Raw genomic sequence first — 19266 nt, forward strand, 5'->3', positions numbered from 1 at the left:
CACATTCTTTCTCCAGCTCCTCAACTCGGCTCATAATTCAGGTTTCACACAAGTGCTTCTCACTGCTAGTTAAATCACATCAGAAAGAAACCTGGAAAATGGACTTCACTGTTAGCCTTTGCTGTAAGGAAGACAGCTGAAGTGAGGTGCGGAATGGACCGGAAGAGCCAATCGGCTACATTCTGCGCAAGCGTGCCAGGCGTCTGGCACACAGGAGAGCTGTGGGTGCCACAGCAGAGTGGTTCTTGGGAGACACCACTTCCTAACTGCAATCCTGGTGACTGCAGCGACAGCAGCCCCGAGGGGAGCGGCTCCAGGGGCAGCTCCAATGGGAAAGGGCAGGGAGCACTCGCCCTTCCACCTGCAGCACCAGACCTGGGAGCAGCTGCCTGCCGTGTGAAGCGGGAGCTGCCAAGTACAGAGGGGAGACGCACCGGGAAGAACCTACAGAAGCCACCCCCACAGGAGGTCACGCTCCAGCCCCACAGGCCTGAATAAAGACAAAGCCGACAGCTGAGCCCTCTTCCAGGGTTAGCCCAGACAGCAGGAAGACACGAGGCAACGAAAACCCGTGCCTCCAACAGCAGCCCTGGCAAGAGGAAACCCACAGGAGTGAGGCTGTCACAAGTCATGCTACAGGCAAAGCAGACACAAACCCACACAGTAACAGACGCTGTGGATGGGAAAGAGTGTGTCTAAACTCCAAGGGCGCGAGCCTCGCCAGTGGATGCCAGTGGAGAGCCAGAGGTTCTAGACCCTGGGAGGGACCAGCCTGCTTCAGTGAAGGTGAGGAAGAGCAGCAGGATACCAGCAAGAGGGGGAAGAACCAACCAAGCCTACAAGATGCTTCTACCAGTCCCTGACAGGGAGACGGAATCAGAGGAGGAGGTGCTCCTAGAGTGACAGCAGCCAGTGTCCCCAGTTTCAAGAGCAGAAAAAGGATCCCATCAGTTTCCTTGACAACCAAGGGAAGCAGATTCTCACACTTCAAGCCAGCCCTACATACAAAGATCGCAACAAAATAACCATGTGGATCTGAATACTTCAAACTATGGAAAGACCACATGCACAAACACCCCAACATTCCAGAAGCACCTCGGGCAGGATGCTTGACAAACTCCCAGCGTCCCGCAGCGAGGGACGTTACTGCTAGGCCAGCAGACGGCCCACATGTCCCTCACAGCTGTCCTTACCTCGGAGATTCAGCTGATGAGCAGGGGTGCCACTGGATTCTTCTCTGCTCTTATAGCAAGAAATAGATGTATCTTTGAAGGTGCACCAATACTGCTTGTAACCTTTCAAAGTCAGCTTTTTTGGCCTATATAGCAAACAGAATTAAGAGAAAAACTACTGTGAAATATTTTTATCAATGCCAAATTTCACAATGTTGCAACTCTGACGGAAGCCTGGCATGTGATTAAGTCAGAGCCTGCCAGTCTGTCTGTGTCAATGTTGCTGGACATACCTGCCCCTTCTGCATTTACTCCGGGAAGCCCCATGTCATGAGCAGTACAGGAGAGCCTCCAATCCAGTCTCTCTAAGTGGCAGCTAGCTCATCTCTCCTTAATCTTATCGCATGGGAGGGATACGCAGACAAAGAAAGGTAAGACATGTCAGTAAATGCAAGATTTCTAAGTCCCGCAATTCCTCAGAGTCCCTTCCAGGTGTGTGTCTGTGGACAACGTCTGGAACGTCCGTGCTGTCGCCCTGACTGAAGTGAGGGGTTTCTGATGAGCACATCCGCCTGCCACTCTGCTGTCACAGCAGCCCCAGAAGTGACAGGAGCAGAGGGCATGTGAAGGCAGAGGGGGACAGGAGGGTAGAGGTGGCATCTGCAGTCTTGTCCTTACTCAGAAACGTAACCTTTGTGCTACTCCAAGGGCGTTAGCTAAATGGTCACTTCGTAATAGCTGGTACCTTACATAGAGGAAAAAAGCCTATTCCACATTATCTTTCCTTGTCTCCCTCTCTACCATAACGCCCAATTTCTTGATTCATTTTGTGGAATACAGGACTAGTAGTTAAAAAAAGATAAAAATGAACCATAAGTAAAATGTTTCATGAAAAAATTAACAGAAGCCAACAGACTCGAGCTGTGAACAAGGACGCACACCGGTGGGACGCTCCTCACACGCCTCATTCCTGGCCCAGCCGGGCCTCCGCGCTGAGGCTGCAGCAGCCACACGACACAATCCACACTTCAACCTTCTCGGCATTTTTGTTTTAAGTAAAAAATGTTTCTAAGATAGAACAGTGAGTACAACGGTTTTTGTAAAATCCATTTTACTTCAAAGACAGAGGTCTTTCATCTGCGGGTTCACTCCCCAGCTTCCTTCAACAGGCAAGGCTGGGCCACAGTGAAGCCAGGAACCAGACACCCACTCTGGGTCCCCGTCATGGGTGCAAGGACTCCAGTCCCCGAGCCAGCACCTGCTGCCTTCTAGGATGTTCATCAGTGAGATGCTGGGACAGCACGGGCCTAGGGATGGGAGTCAGGCTTCTCACACGGGACGGGGGCTGCCCAAGGAGGGACTTGAGCCTACTGGGCCAAACACCTGCCCGAGCCCTGTGACTTCAGTTTGGTAAAGATGGTTATTTTCTGCCATGGTAATTTCATGCTTATGTGGTAAATCCTTTTACAGACTGGCCACTAAAATGGGGACTCCCTCCCAACACGTGCACTTACTTGAAAACCTTAATGTAGTCAGCAAGTTCTGGAATGGAAGTAATGTCACCCTGGGGAAAGAGTGAAATCATATTCTTAGTTTTCTTAACTGAAATTTGAAGTTTTTTTCTAGTACTTGGTGTCTAATATCAAGAACCAGCTTACAAATTAACTTATAAAACTACATAAAACCCAGACTCAAATACTTAAAAGAATCACACAGCCAGATGGATTATACATCCTTCTTGGTACAATGGCATTTTCAAACAGCATAAAACATTATTTTGACCCATGTGGTATTTCTATAATCCACAAGAATAAATTATTACTTTAATACGCTATATGTAGACATTCTATAAATCATAATACTGAAAAAAGTGTTTTAGTAATAAGTAACTTCTAAGCTTTATAGCTATGAAACATAAACCAACTTTCCTGAGATCTAGTTTTTCCTTGTTTTTATTTCAGATGTGATCACATGACTTTTGCCATGACTTGAGATTGTTTTCCCACCATGTGTAAAATAACGCACAGAGTATCAGAAGATTATGTTAATGTGATGTTGGAAGCACCGAGACTAAGCACAACAGTACTTTCAAAACACTTCCTTGAAAGCTGCTTGGAGTCGGGGGAGGAGACTCAACACCTGACGTTTCTCTCTTCCTTGCCAAATATGTTGCGAGAACCTAAACCCGCAAGATCGACATCAATTCAAACAAACTAGGGGCTGAAAAGAGTCACTCTACCAAAATTGTTGATGTTTTGCCCCCTTCCAAAGTAATCTCCAGGTCCGAAAGGGCGGCGTCAACTTCATCAACTTCTTTGTCTCTGTTGTTCAGGTGATTCTCTGATGTCATGATTGACAGCTTATTGATATGATACTGAAATCAGAAATAACATTTCATTGAAATGGCTGTTACAACATTATCCTTTAACACTATACAGAATGCTTCTCATCGCTCCATTTGAGAAGATGGGTATCCAACTGTTAAAGCCAGGAAAAGGCATGGCGCCTGAACTCGGCATCCTAAACCTGTCCGTAAATCCTCATCCAAAAGCATCAGGGACTTTGGACTGAAGGAAGTTAACAGGCACCACACGAAGCTCTGATGAGCAGAGAGTTCCTTTGCTTCTTCCATGCACTCCCCTGTCTCTAAAACAAAACTTGGTACCAAGACTATGGAACAGAATATGCAAGACATCTTTTGTAGCGCTGGATTAACATGGATTACCTTACTTTACTGCTACTAACCAAGAGGAAGCTGTCATGATTATGCTGAAGGTGCCACTTCACCCCCATCCTCACCCAGTTATATGGGTAACACACGAACATCCATCCACACATATATATGTGTGTGGACACAAAAGTATCTGTTAGCAGTGATAACTACCCCTACACGTCAATCTTGATGTTAAATTTTGAAGTTGTGTTGTGTAAAGATCAGCAGACCCTGTAATCTTAAATTAGCTACCGGTCAAAGCAGTAAGGAGCGCAACAAAGCATGCATTCACATAGTGGTCTGCTTACAGGGAACTTAATGAAAATCCCCTAAGGCCAACAAGTGACGTCCCTCTGCTGAATGAGGGGCCAGTGTTGACACGGTGAGTTGAGCTGCCACCTGTGACAGCAGCATCCCCTATCACAGTGTCAGCTGCGGCCTCACTATTCTGCTTCTGATTCACCTCCCCCTGGGAAGGCACCTGATGGACCAAGTATTTGGGCCCCTATCATCCACACAGGAGACCAGGATGGAGTTCCTGACTCCTGACTATGGAAGGACAATTTTTAAATAAGCCTCACTATCATGCTAAAGGTGTCCCACATAAGCCATATATTAAATATTGGTATAGGACCCGATGTAATGGTTTAATTGCCTAATTCTCCCATTGTATGCTCCAGGATCCCATACGGGTTCCAGTTTGTGTCCCAGCTACTCCACTTCTTATCCAGCTCTCTTTATGGCCTGGGAAAGCAGTGGAGGATAGCCCAAAGCCTTGGGACCCTGTGCCCCTCCGGGAGAGCCAAAAGAAACTCCTGGCTTCGGACTGGCTCAGCTCTGGCTGTTGTGGCCACTTGGGGAGTGAACCAGCGGATCTATCTCTCTGGCTCCTCCTATAAGTCTGATCTGCCTTTCCAATAAAATAAATATATTTTTTAAAAACTTGGTTTAATCTAAGGGAAGTGTTAGCTCTATACTTCACAATTATTCTTCTAAAAACATTGCGCACTTAGTTTGATTGACTGCTTCAAACTTTTTATTTATTTATTTATTTTTTAAAGATTTATTTATTTTTATTGGAAAGGCGAATATACAGAGAGGAGGAGAAAGAGAGGAGGAGCTTCCGTCTGATGGTTCACTCCCTAAGTGACCGCTACGGCGGGTGCTGCGCCAATCTGAAGCCAGGAGCCAAGAGCTCTTCTGGGTCTCCCACGCAGGTGCAGGGTCCCAAGGCTTTGGGCCGTCCTCGACTGCTTTCCCAGGCCACAAGCAGGGAGCTGGATGGGAAGCAGGGCCGCTGGGATTAGAACTGGTGCCGATGTGGGATCCCAGTGCATGCAAGGCGAGGACTTTAACCACTACGCTATCATGCTGGGCCCCAAACTTTATATTTAAAAGGTGTTTTTATCATAACACATTTTTTCAGAGTAGTTCTCGCCATACATTTAGGAAATTGTATAAGGAATATTCATTACAGAAGTATGATTTTTAATACATATTTTCAAGGGAGAATTTGAGCTTTAAATACATTTAGGAACAGAGGAAAACTTTTCCTTACAAAATAATGAAAAGCAAAAAGTATTTCACTAAGTACAAGGCAAAAAATAAAACTAAATTCCTTTGTTTTCTTATCTATTTTCTATATAGCAAAAAAAATTAACATCTACAAAAAGTTACTGGAATTAGTTATCACTTAAAAAAATTATTTCTTTGTCAGAGTTACAGAAAGAGAGCGAGAGCGAGAGCGAGAGAGAGAGACAGAGATCTTCCTTCCACTGGCTCACTCCCCATGTGGCTGCAATAGCCTGGGCTGGGTTAGGCCAAAGCCAGAAGCCGCTTTGAAGTTTTCCAAATGGGTAGCAGGGGCCCAAGTACTTGAGCCATCTTCCGCTGCTTTTCCCAGTCATTAGCAGGGGGGTGAAATGGGGATTAGAGAAGGCAGCACACTGTACTGCCAGCTTTACCTGCCATGCTACAACCTGGTCTCCACTATGCCACATTACAGTAACAGCCTTTCTCCCAACAGCCCATTCCCCTTTCAAGTACCTGCAAGGCTGCAAACATCATCATTTCTTCTTCTGTGCATTCAATTTCTTCCAGCAGAATAGCCCATTTGGCCTGTTCATAAAGCTGATTGATTCGAATGGCATCGTACTGTGTCCCAAAACAATGACAAAAAAAAAAATTAATCCTTTTATAATACATCAACTACATGTTAAGTCTCACAAGTATTAGTAATCATTTTAAAATATCAATAGGAAAATTTAAACTTTTTTTTCTGGGATTTTTAATCATTATCAAACATTTAACTATGCGAAGTTTGCCTATCTGGTTGAATATTCCTATACAGGTCCATATCTAATTTTCCATTAAAAATGACATTAAAATGTGCCAAAAGTACTTCTTTTCCCTGCAGATGTATCTATTTGAAAGGTTCCCCCTAAATGGCTGCAGGCTGGCTGGGCCCAAGCACCTGTGCCATCTTGTGCTCTGGGAAGCGAACCACCAGATGAAAACTCTGTCCCTCCCTCCTTGTCACTCAAATGAAGGAAATCTTAAAAATAAAGAGTAACAGAAAGATTCAGCGTATCATTTTCCCAGAAAGGTAACTACTAAACAGTATTGCTTTAATAGAATAAATATAACTTGAAGATACCAAAGTAAGGGCTGCTTTTCTGTATCACCAATGTAACTGACCGCATTAAGAAACAATCAGTGGGTAAATTAATTATTTTTGGAAAACAAATCTTCTTTGCTGTACTTGGCAAATATTTTCAGTATTTAAAACAGAAGGCACATATAAAACTTGTGGAAAGCAGATTTACTTATGTCATTGGATTATCCATATAATTATATTGATAAAAATCAATAGTAACATCTTAATACTATCCTAGAATGCTAAAAAAAACACCCTCCTTCCCTCATAAACAAAACTATTCCCAAAACAGATTTAGTTCTCCTGTAAGTAGCTCTGATGTAACCTGACCATGTATTATTAAGGCTTATTATAAAGGAAGCATACAATAAAAGACAATAAATATATAAAGTCTAGACTACAATCTAGACACAAAAATGGAGAGAAGGTAGGTAAGAGATCCCTCCCCCTCAGGACGACAGAACTGAAAGATCCAAACTGCTGTGCCATCTCCAAGTGAGCAAATACTGTCTTTATAACAGTTAAAATCTTACCAAAAAACCAAAGTACTACAGTGGCGCAGATGATGCTAAATATAAGTAGGTAATTATGTCTGATTATAAAATGGGGAAGAAATAGAAACCAAAATTTTAAAAGCATGTAAGAATTTTTTTTCCTTTGGATACATGATCTTCTGTTAAATCAAGTGAAAAGGTGATTTTCCAGAAAACTTTTTCAAAGTACACCTGACTACATGGCTTATATTAAACAGCTATTACCTATTCTGTGGTAACAAACTAGCACCTTTAAAATATAAATCAAAGAACATAATTATCTTATTTAGTAAAGTAGAAAAACGTTTAGTTATGTTTCCAACCTAATAAAATACTTACTGGAAGTGCAACCTTTGCCTAAAGATTTAGGATTTTAACAGCATTCAAGACTTATACACAAACAAGTCCTTACCCTACTCACACTACCAAAAAGCCAATCTCCAAAATGAACAGAAAGCAAAACCACAAAGAAAAGTGACTCCTTATGAGTCCTTGGTACCTTTGGATTCAAATCAAAAAAGCTGTAATACTTGAATCGGAGCAGCAAAGCCTCATTTTCCTTCACATCCTGCTCCATGAGAGATCTAGAAGAATCAAGCCACCTGGGCAAATCGGTAAGAGCAAGGGAAAAGCAAGACAGTTACTCAAGTATTCTGCCTCCCCGTGGGTAAAGTTCTTCAACTGCATCTCCATCTTACACATACCCCTGGTTGATTTTGGCTTTATCAAGAAGAGCCTGAGGCTTGAACATTTTTGCCAAGATTTCTGGTGAAGTGATTGGCTGGCTGACAGCGAGGATGCCAGGGTTGCCTTCTGACAGGGCACTGTCACCAAACCATGCTGAAGTTGGTGATAAGGGGCTTCCATCGTGGGCATCGTATGTGGGGGTCATTGTTTTACTATACAGTCCTGGGCTCGAATATATACTTCCTAGTGAGTAACAGGAAAAACACGTTAAGTGTGAAGTACAGCATCTTAGTTTTCAGTAACACATACTATGAATATAAAGCAATGCTTCATTTTGAAACATAAGCTTAATACATTATTTTACCTGTCTTCAACATATGTGAGGTTAACTTTACTTTGTATACTATTAGGACATATAAAGGGAATGTAATTAAGTTGGCAGAAATCTTAAGGGGAAAAATCAGTTCAAAGGAATTAGAAAGGATACAGCTTAGGCAGACAAACACTCTAGTTGTTTGAACTGTGGGAAGGCTCACCTTTCAGAGGGCCAATGTAAAGAACATCGGTGCCTACAGGAAAGGAGAGAGAGGAATTCAGAAGGTAAAGGAGAGGCAACAAGAGGACAGAAACAAAAGGATGGAAATGAAAAGAAAAAGGAAACAATGAAAAAGATTTTTCCTAATTGTAAATTAGGAAAATTAGGAGATACAAATGTTAGATATGCTTAAGAGACATTCAGACCTTCAGAGGTATAATCTAAAATAAAACAAGTTTTCTGCCCAATTTAAAAGAATGAAGTTGTGCTCTAATCTAGCACATAGTGACAAATGTCACCCTCTGGAATCCACGTCCTAACCTGCCTCAAAGCCATGAGTAAATCCAACATCAAATGAAAGAACACTTTTTTTATGTTATTGCTTTTCAATGAACACTGAGATTGGTTTCAACATTCTCACGAAGCATCAATATAAAAGGGTAAGTAAAATTTTGCCTTATAAACTGGCTAACAAAATATATGCAACAATTGCTATCCTGAAGCAGACTTTATCTTCTGCCTCCCTCATTATTTTACAGCTAGGCATATAGCAGACAATACATAAAGGTTTGCCCAACCAACCAATACATATACTTCCTTCATTTAAGCTACAGAAACTAAAAAGGATTTTAAGATATGTAAAAAAACCAGAATGTCATTAAGAGCATACCCATAAGTTCTGTTAAATTATAGTTTGTGCCATGGTCTTAAAAAGAATTTGTGTAATGGTATGAAGCTGTTAAATGGTAAGGACAATGAAACAAAATGGCTTTTCTTAGGAATCCCTCTCCTTTCCTAACACTGCCCCCATGCAATGATAGAAACAAGTACCTGGGAACAGAGTGGCAATGCTAGGGATTTCTGTAGGTCTAATGGCCTTGTCCAGGAAAGCAGTGCTTGGGCTTCTGCACCCTCCTAGGAGACCGAAAGAAGCTCCAGGCTCTGGCCCTTGGCCTGGCTCAGCCCTGGCTATTGTGGCCATCCGGGGAGCAAACTAGTGGATGGAATGTCTCTCTTTGCCTCTCCTCCTCTCTAACTCTTTCAAATAAATAAAATTACAATAATTGTTCTTAAAGAAAACTTCTCTCTTGAAATTAATAGTCTGTGCAGCACTTCAAGAGTAGGGGTGAAGGGGAAAGGCAGCGTGGTGCAGTGGTCAGACCTCCAGCTTCTGAGCAGCACTGACGTGGCTCAGAGGTCAGCTCTGCCACTTAGCAGGGCTCTGCTCCCAGCAGAGTGACTTCGCTGCTCTGGGTTCTCTTCTCTTCCTACCTATTTTTCAGAATTGCTGTGAAGATTAGATACAGTATTATACTCGTTTTAGACCAGAAGTGCCTGGATGTATCTGGTTGTTTGTAAAAGCAACCTTTGACTCTGAAAAGGCCCACTCATTTCCCTTAGGGCTTCAAGGATGTCCCACGGTCAAGCCTCAGTGGGACAGCTGAGGAAGTGGACAGTGAGAAGCTACAATGCAGCGGGCCACAGGCCCTGGGGAGGCAAGCCTGAGGACGCCCAGGCCTGGAGGACAGCCAACTGGTGACGCTGCTGCCTGGGAGCACAGCAGCAAAGTAGACCGTGCAAGCTAGGCCCTAAAGTAAGGGCTGGTTAGTTTCTGACAATAATGGATAAAGTCAAACAGGGTACAGGCAAAGCTGTCTTTGAAATCTCAGTCCTAATGTACCACCGTCTGTGAGCACCAAAGGGAGCACAAGGGTTCGTTCAACCATTTGGCAGACGAACCTGTGTTATCCGATCCCTTCAGCAATTCTACTGTAAAATCTGCCATAACACCTTGAAATCTGTTGCTTGCAAGTGACTGGAAACCCAACTATTCATGTCAGTTTGACCTGCAAAGCTGGGAGGTATTAATGAAAATACAAAGATGTAAATTCTATGATAACTAAAGGTAAATGTCCCAGGAACTTGACACATGACTAGCTACAACTTGTTTAATTAGCTGAAGACAAAGTCTCCATTTTAGACTGCTTTCAGATTGTTTCGACTTTAAATTTCCACTCAACTTTGAAAACGCAAGTAGAAATTAAAAAGTAACTAAGAACAGCATCCACCAGACAGTGCCTTGGGGCAGGGCTGTGGGCCCGGGTTAGACCTGTCCTCTGGAAACGACCTGCCATCCCATCTAACTCCCCGGTGGCGGCTCTGGGAAAGCAGTGAAAGATGGCCCAAGTCCTTGGGTCCCTGCAGCCGCGAGGAGACCTGGAGGAAGCTCCTGGTTTCAGATCAGCCCGGCTCTAGCTGCTGCAACCAGCTAGGGAATGAAGCAGCTGAAAATTTCTCTCTCTTGTATCTCTACCTCTCAAATAAGCTTTAAACACATCTGTGGTGCTGTCAACAAAGCAGTTATGCACCGGGTAAAAACATCTCTGAGTGTTCTGGGACGCTGATCTCATGCTCATCGTGATCTGAGTGGTCACCCAGGTGCGTATCTCAATGAATGGTCATATCTGAATGCAAACAACAGCCCTCAAGGGCAGGAGTTGTGCAGAGCAGGTTAAGCTGCTGCTTAGGATACCCCATTGCAATTCAGTCACTGGAATCAAGTCCCACCTCTTCTACTTCCAATCTGCTTCTTACCAGTCTACCCGGCAGGCAGGAGATGAGGATCCCAGTACTGGGGCTCCTGCCACAAACAAGGAATCCCTAGTTGCCAACTTTCACCTGGCCCAGCCCTGGCTGTACTGGGTGTTTGGGAATAAAACAGGAGCTGCAAGTTCTCTCTTTTTGGATTTTAAATAAATGAACAAACACATAAATGAGCAAAACTTTATGTTGTGACTTAGGCTCAAAGTTTTATGACTTCACCTCATCTTATTTCATCATCCTGTATCTCCAAATCTCCTCTCCTAACTGGACAACCTCCTTTGCTATTCCAAGACCAATCCCGACTCATTTCGGCAACACTGAAACCATCCGTCCCATAAGAACGCACGAATTTCCATGCCGACTAGCAGCAGCCGAGGACTCGGCATCCCGCTGATGCACACCACGGGGGCAGCGACGGTTCTCGGGGTTAGGCCCCCGCCACCCGAGTGAGACCTAGACTGGCTTTCCAGCTTCTGGCCTTGCCCAGGAAGCATTTGTGGAATGAACCAGCAAATAGGAGCTCTCAGTGTACCTGTCTTTCTGCCTCTTAAATAGGAAACAAAACACACAAAATCTCATTTTAATGATAATCTGTATGAAAAACTTGTTCCTTCTCCATTACTACATTGGAGTCAGTATTTCATGTTTGACACCAAGTGAGGAGGATTTTCCTGCACCAACCAATTCTCCCACTGCCTACTGAACCCAATCAGAATGTGGTACCCTATGCTCCTCAAATCTGGCCCTACCTACCTGAAGTCAGTGCAAACCCCAGGGACTGAGGTCCTCTCAGAGGTCAGTCGAACTAGCCTCCAGATCAGAAGTGATCACAAACATTCCCTTGAAGAATTGGTTACCATGCCTCACAGAAGCCAGAAGAGTTTACTGATCAGATTCCGGATTTACTGTAAAGGACACAGCTCAAGAACAGGATGGGGGCAGTGCATGGGGCTGGCTGTGTGGGAGGGGGCACGGCCCTTCCAGGCCCCTCCAGGGATGGTCTCCTCAAAGCACCTCTCGTGCTCACCAACTTGAAGGTCTCTGAATCCGGAGCTTCTGGGCTTCTAAGGCGGCTTCATTACCCAGGCCTGACTGAACAACTGTCCATCTTGCAGCCCCTGTCCTCTCCACCGTGGCGCTTGGGAAGTGGGTAGAGGGGGAGATAAAGGCTTCCCCTTCCTGTCCTCTAACCACAGGCTGGCCTCTGGCGGCCAGCTCCCACCTGAGGGGCTTCCCAAGAGTTACCTCATCAATGTCTATTCAGCTGTGGCTGAAAGAGGCTTGTGATGTGTAACAAAAGATGCTCTTCATGGCTCTCCCACTTAGGAAATTACAAGCATTTTAGGAGCTCTGCCAGGAACACTAGAGGAAGACCAAAATATGTTTCTTATGTCACAGTATCACACAGACACCATCCTTCATTCTGTTAGCGCCAATTCCTCCACATTCCTTCCTCCATACTTACTGACTGGAAGTAAATTGGATGTTCTTTCTAAATAGATTCATTCATTTTGTAACACAGTTAGAAACCAATGGCTCTATAATGCACTAGAGAAAACTCCTTAACCCGGGCTCAGGGTTGTGGCACCCTGGGATAAACTGCGCCTGTGATAATGGCAGCCTATATAAGCACCCAGTGCCAGCTGCTCCACATCAATCCAGCTCCCTGTTAATGTGCCTGGGAAAGCAAAAGAAGGCGGCGCCAGTGCTAGGGCTGCTGCTTCCCACACGAGAGACCCAGATGAAGCTCCTGGCTTTGGGCCTGGCCCAGTCCCAGCCGCTGTTGCCATTTGGGGAGTGAGCCAACACATGGAAGATCTCTCCTCCTCCCACTCCCAACCTCTGTAATTCTGCCTTTGAAATAAATGGATCTTTATAAAACAGAAAAGGAATACATTCCTTAACCTGCCAGTAGACACTTTCCACAGTGCTCTCCTGAATTACCTGGGGTCTCTCCCTCAGGAGGTGGCCTAAGCCACCAGTTCACATGTCTGGTACTTCGGCCAGGATGTTTGCCGCATCATTTTTCTGCCTAGACTACCTTTGCATGCCATTAAATTTCAAGTCACTGGAAATTAACAGCTTAATTTCCAAACTCAGTTTTCTAACTCGTAAAACTAAATATACATACTCTATTTAGAATAATTTTGATTTTAATTTCTAAAACACCGTCAACATTTGTTTACATATTATACCTCTTACATGAGTACAGTGAACGTATTTTTCAATTAACCTGTAAAAACTACTGAACAGTAAGGAACACATTATTTCTACATCTGAAAATAAAGTGCATGATAGCTACAGAAAAGTTACAAGGTTTATGCCCCTGGACTCTGAATTTTACTGTGCCATAATTTTTCTCCGAAGTCTGATGACTTATGATAGAACACCTAATTCAACAGAATGAAGTATTCAGGTTGGAAAAATAATAGACAGGAAACATAAAATTTCTCGAGAGCACAGGAAAAAAGTAGAAGGGACAAAGAGACCAGTACTTGTGAAACATTAATTTGAATAAGGGGTTTTACAGTAATATATTAAGTAAGTCATAGTTGGTTTTTACTACTTAAATAGCTGAAGAATTTCTACCTTTATTTTCACAAAGAACTGAGTCCAATACTTCTGACAATCTGAACAAGAAACCATACTAACTCTTATTAATTGAACACCTGATATTTACATACGTCAGAAACTGAATGACCATGACGGTAAGTTCATTAGTAGGGGAAAGACATGGAAGGTGGTGTTTCTTCATGTCTGTTTTATAACCTGACCCACACACTGACCTGCCCATTCCATAGGCCTTCCTCTAGATGCTACGCCCAACCTACATTGCTCACTTTGACCCCCATGCCTCTCACCTGACCCGGGAGTAATAAGTGGCCCCTCTAATTCAAGCGCCTCATCTTCAGACTGTTCATCTAGTTTTTTCTTTTTCTTCTTCATCGGATCTCTGGGTTTTTTTAGCAGAGAAAGTTCTTCAGGGTGTCTAATATCTGTTCAGACAAGAAAATACATTATTTTATTAGAATAAAGGAAAATGTAAACACTTTACACTTCAATTTATTTGCTGGTATACTTCATGATAAGAATTTGTAATTTCTTTCTGTGACTGTGTGTGTGAATTTTTCCATGCCAAGTATTATGGCATGACATTTATTCTTTTAATCCATTTACTGCACAAGCAGAGACGAGAGAGAAAGTACACGCATGAGTGAGACACAGAAGCAAGTGTGAGTTCCCACCTGCTGCTTCATGCTCCAAATGCTTTCAGCTGCCTCCCAATTACTTGAACTATCCACAATAGCCTCTCAAGGTCAGGAGTCAGAGCCAGGTGTTAAATCTAAGTATTCTGATACAGGGTACCAGTCTACTAACAGGTGTATTAACCTGTAGGACAAATGCCTGCCGCATGACACTTAAAACAGAGGCCACCACTGTAGTGTAGTGGATAAAGCTTCAGTCCGCAGCACCGGCATCTCATTTGGGCACTGGCCCAGTCCCGGCACCCACACGGGACACCTGGAAGAAGCTCCTGGCTTTGGATCAGCTGCAGCCTTTGCAGTCATTTGGAGAACGAACCAGCAGGCGGATGATTTCCGTCTCTGCAGCTCTGCCTTGCAAAAAAATCCTAACAGCAAAATCTACTAGACCACTCTTAATTTGCAACTACATAATAAGCAAAATTATTTCAAATGATCCACTAGAGTTCAAAAATACAACACCACAACTTTAATTTTTATTATTGTTTACCTAAAATTGGAAGAAATTAAGCTTTGTATTATACAATAGCTCTCATGTGAGTGTCATAAGGTTTACGATACATATGGTACATTTAATGACACTCTGATTTCCAAATCTCAAATTTTAGTTGGCTTACACTTTTTTCACTTTGTAACAGATGGTTACAAGTTGCTGTTTTTTCAATGAATTTCAGAGGAATCTAGTAGGAGGTAAAATGGCTAAAATAAGGGAAATGAAACGTGACTCAAAGATGCATATATTACACATTAGAATCCACATTCACGAACTGCCAGTCAATTCTTCAGCCTCAATCAGTTCCCAATGTGCCAAAATCCTCCCCTCTGCCTTTTTTTTTTTTTAAGAAGTTGGTAAGATGTTAATATTTATATGGAAATCAGGACAGCCTGAAAATACTTAATATGAAGAAAACTGCAGGAGGTGTGAATGTTTGAGCTACAGCTGCTTAGGACGCCCACATCACATTCTGGGATAACTGGGTTCACTTTTTGGCTCCAACGACCTAACATGGAACCTGGGGACAGCAGTGACGGCTCCGAGTGCTGAATTTGTGTCCCCCACCGTGGCATCTTTGAGACACCACTGCTGTCTGCCAGGGGCCACTCTAGTGAAAATACTTGGTGGCATTACACTGTATGCCAGAACGTGAAGACAGACAACACAACCACTATACAACTGAAAATGCTACAAATGACTACGTTACAGGACCAACACTTCCACGTGGCAGTTTATATCTTCAGGAGCCTATAAAACCTCCACATGCACACAGACACTGTAGTTCAGGAAACTTGCTATTTGTAGGACACTGCCGCAGACAGAACAGCTGAGGTACTATTTAAGGCAGAAAGAAGCTGGGTTCATATCCCACCTCCACTATTTATTAGCTGTGTGCCTAGGAAGTTACTCAGTCTGTCAATGTCCAAGTTTCCTCATCTGTAAATGAGAATAGCAGTACCTGAGACGGCTGTTGCAAACATTAAATGACACATCACAAGCGCTGTGTAAGTATCGGGATGCTAGCAGTCGTTCTGTTTATCCTTGGGAGTTAGATCCCCATGGATGCCTGACAGCACACACACTGCTACGGGGTACTCTATATACTGGGTTTTTTCGTATGCAGATATAGCTAAGACAAAACTTACCAATTAAGCACAGCCAGAGAGCACCAATGTCATGTACTGTACTAACGATTATGTCAATGTGGTTTCTCAATAGTGACTTGACCGTACTATATTTACATTCTTCTTGCAGCTGACACTGAAAGCAAGAACTCTGCTGCTTCTCTCTGGTATATCCAAACTGAACCGCCACATCATTACCCCGTGCTTTGGGGCTGACTAGTACAAAGGGTTACTTGAACACAAGCGCTGTGAGTGACAGTCAGCCAGATAACTAAGACGGCCACTGTGACCAAGGGGCAGGAAGTACAGACGTGCTGGATGAAGGCGTGACTCCCCTCCCTAGCAAACGGCCCACAGCTTTATCTCACTTCTCAAACCACATGTAATTGAAAACTTGTCAATTATTTCCATAATATTCCATGTCATATTTTCAGGTTAAGGTCAATTAACAGGTTTACTAAAATGGAGAGGAAGACTGCAGAAAGCCTGAAACTTCTATAAGGTTTTTTGCTAATTACATAAAACCTATAATTATGATAAAAAGTTAGACATTTTAAAAAGAACTCCTTAAACATCTATTTTAGAATGGAGAGCCTAGTGGACACTGTGGTCCTCTGAGGACACTCACATCCCGTGTCAGATGCGCTGGTTCAAATCCCAGCTACTCTACCCTTCCAATCCACAATTCCACTAAGGAGCCAAGATGGCTCAAGCACAGTAGCCCCAGTCACAGAGGGCAGACCTGGATGGAATGCAGCTTGTCTGCTTGTTATCACCATTTAGGCAGTGAAACAGTGAATGCAAGATCTCTTTTTCTGTCTCTTCCTCTGTCACACCACCTGTTAAATGAGTACTTTAAAGAAAAAAACAAAAAAGGAGCACTGATAGTGGACAGAGGGAGGCAGGGAGCAGGGGAACAAAGGCGCTCAGGTGTCCAACAGCCTGTCCCCAGCCTGTAACCTAACCCCACCCGTCCGCATGTCAGTACAGCACACCCAACGGCCCACTCCCGTCATGAACATGGCTCCCCAAAACACACATACTCTAACCTCCATGTGGAGTTTCCACAGAAACCTTTCAGGTTTCGAACACCGAGGTCTCTGTGATAGTTCTACACACATGTACTGCAACTTTTTCCATACTGTGTTTCTTTCACAATTTACTGCAAATTACTGCACCACATGTTAAAGATTTTTAAGGAAAAAGTGAAAAGGGAAGGGCACGTGTGTCATTTTAAGTTTAGTTTTCATTTATCTTTTCAACATCTGAAAAGTAGAAAAAGACATAGATATATCATACATATGCTAAACATACGCTGGTTCACTCCCCAGATGCCTACGACAGTTGGGGCTGGGCCAGGCTGGAGCCAGGCACTTCGTCTGGCTGTCCCACAGGGCCAGTAAGAACCCAAGCACCAAGGCCATTATCGGGTGCCTCCCAAACTGCCATCAGCAGGAAGCTGGAATAAGAAATTGGAACAAGAGGATCTCACGCAGCATTTTATATACTTACCCAAATACCTGTCCTATGTCATCTTTCTAGAACTTTGCTCTTAAAAAATTCTTTACGGGCCTGGCGCAATAGTGTAGTGGTTAAAGTCCTTGCCTTGAATGTGCCGGGATCCCTTATGGGCACCAGGTTCTATTCCTGGCGGCTCCACTTCCCATCCAGCTCCCTGCTCGTGGCCTGGGAAAGCAGTCGAGGGCGGCCCAATGCTTTGGGTTCCTGCACTCACATTTGAGACCCAGGAGAAGCTCCAGGCTCCTGGCTTCGGTTTGGCTCAGCTCCAGCTGTGGCGATCACATGGGGAGTGAACCATCGGACAGAAGAACTTCCTCTGTTTCTCCTCCTCTCTGTATATTCGCCTTTCCAATAAAAATAAATCTAGGGCCCAGCGGCATGGCCTAGCGGCTAAAGTCCTCGCCTTGAAAGCCCCGGGATCCCATATGGGCGCCGGTTCTGATCCCAGCAGCTCCACTTCCCATCCAGCTCCCTGCTTGTGGCCTGGGAAAGCAGTTGAGGACGGCCCAAAGCTTTGGGACCCTGCACCCGTGTGGGAGACCTGGAAGAAGTTCCTGGTTCCCGGCATCGGATCGGCGCATACCGGCCCGTTGCGGCTCACTTGGGGAGTGAAACATCGGATGGAAGATCTTCCTCTCTGTCTCTCCTCCTCTCTGTCTATCCGGCTTTCCAATAATAATAAAATCTTAAAAAAAAATTAAATAAATAAAATAAAAATAAATCTAAAAAAATTTTGCCTTGTTTAGTTTACAGTTATTAGTAGTGATACACATCTTTTATCGACATATTTCCCTTTGCTCATATTCTATAAGATCTTTTCAAAGCAAAGTAAATTTGCATATGAAATTAACAGGTAACGGTAAACTACACTGGACTTTTCAAAGCTTTACTTATTTGAAAGTCAGAATCACAGAAATAGACGGAGAGACAGATCTTTTACCCACTCATTCACTCCCCTGATGGCTGCGGTAGCCAGGGCAGGACCAGGATGAAACCAGGAGCCAGGAACTCACTCTAGGTCTAAGAGGCTAACAGAGACCCTCACTCAGGCCATCCTCCCTGCTTTCCCAGGTGAACTGACAGAGCTAGACAGGAAGCGGAGAAGCAGGGTATGAACCAGTGCCCAATGTCACAACACCAGACTTGTATCACGGACACGGACCTTTACAGAATTGTGGGGCCGGTGCTGTGGCACAGTGGCTGGACCACTGCCTAAGGCGCTGGCACTGGCCTGTGTCCTGGCTGCTCTACTTGCAACCCAGCTCCCTGCTAACTGCCTGGGAAAGCAGTGGAAGACAGCCCAAATGCTTGCGTCCCTGCACCCCAGGAGAGATCTGAAGCTCCTTGCTTCAGCCTGGCCCAGCCTAACTGCTGCAGCCACTGGGGAGTAAACCAACAGATGAAGCACGCTCTCTGTAACTCTGCCTTTCAAAAAAAAGGATATACAGAGAGGAGGAGGAGAGACAGAGGAAGATCTTCCAGCTGCTGATGCACTCCCTAAGCGGCAGCAATGGATGGAGCTGAATTGATCTGAAGCCAGAAGCCAGGAGCCAGGAGCCTCTTCCAGGTCTCTCACGCGGGTGCAGGGTTCCAAGGCTTTGGGCCATCCTCGACTGCTTTCCCAAGCCACAGGCAGGGAGCTGGAGGGGAAGTGGGGCCAACAGGATTAGAACCAGCGCCCATATGGGATCCCAGCACGTGCAAGGTGAGGACTTTAACTGCTAGGCTTCAGCACCGGACCCAAACCTGTTGTCTTTTAACCTGGCCGGAGATCTGGTCATTATACCCATTTGAGGAGTGAACCAGGAGATGTAAGATCGTTATCTGTTTCCTCCTCTCCTTTAAAAATACATGGTAATGGTCCAGCTCCCTGCTTGTGGCCTGGGAAAGCAGTCGAGGACGGCCCAAAGCCTTGGGACCCTGCACCCGTGTGGGAGACCCAGAAGAGCTCCTGGCTTCAGA

At 44.4% G+C, this 19266-nt stretch overlaps 1 protein-coding gene across 9 annotated transcripts in view; it reads right to left on the reverse strand.

Moving 5' to 3' along the window:
* The window catches only part of FERMT2 (FERM domain containing kindlin 2), a 79677-nt gene that overhangs the window by 11813 nt on the left and 48598 nt on the right, over positions 1-19266 (reverse strand). For 5 of the 9 annotated variants that reach the window (XM_058666453.1, XM_058666451.1, XM_058666449.1 and 2 more), the window contains 7 exons: positions 13762-13896; positions 7779-8004; positions 7574-7676; positions 5932-6039; positions 3412-3546; positions 2687-2736; positions 1194-1318 (listed from right to left, as the gene is read on the reverse strand). In XM_058666453.1, coding sequence (XP_058522436.1) covers positions 1194-1318; positions 2687-2736; positions 3412-3546; positions 5932-6039; positions 7574-7676; positions 7779-8004; positions 13762-13896 — 882 coding nt within the window. Of the gene's footprint in view, positions 1-1193; positions 1319-2686; positions 2737-3411; positions 3547-5931; positions 6040-7573; positions 7677-7778; positions 8005-8297; positions 8331-13761; positions 13897-19266 lie in introns of all 9 variants that reach the window. The other 4 variants (XM_058666450.1, XM_058666448.1, XM_058666447.1 and 1 more) reach the window with 1 other exon arrangement.

This window comes from Ochotona princeps, chromosome 6, assembly GCF_030435755.1.
Source record: "Ochotona princeps isolate mOchPri1 chromosome 6, mOchPri1.hap1, whole genome shotgun sequence".
Lineage (NCBI taxonomy): Eukaryota > Metazoa > Chordata > Mammalia > Lagomorpha > Ochotonidae > Ochotona > Ochotona princeps.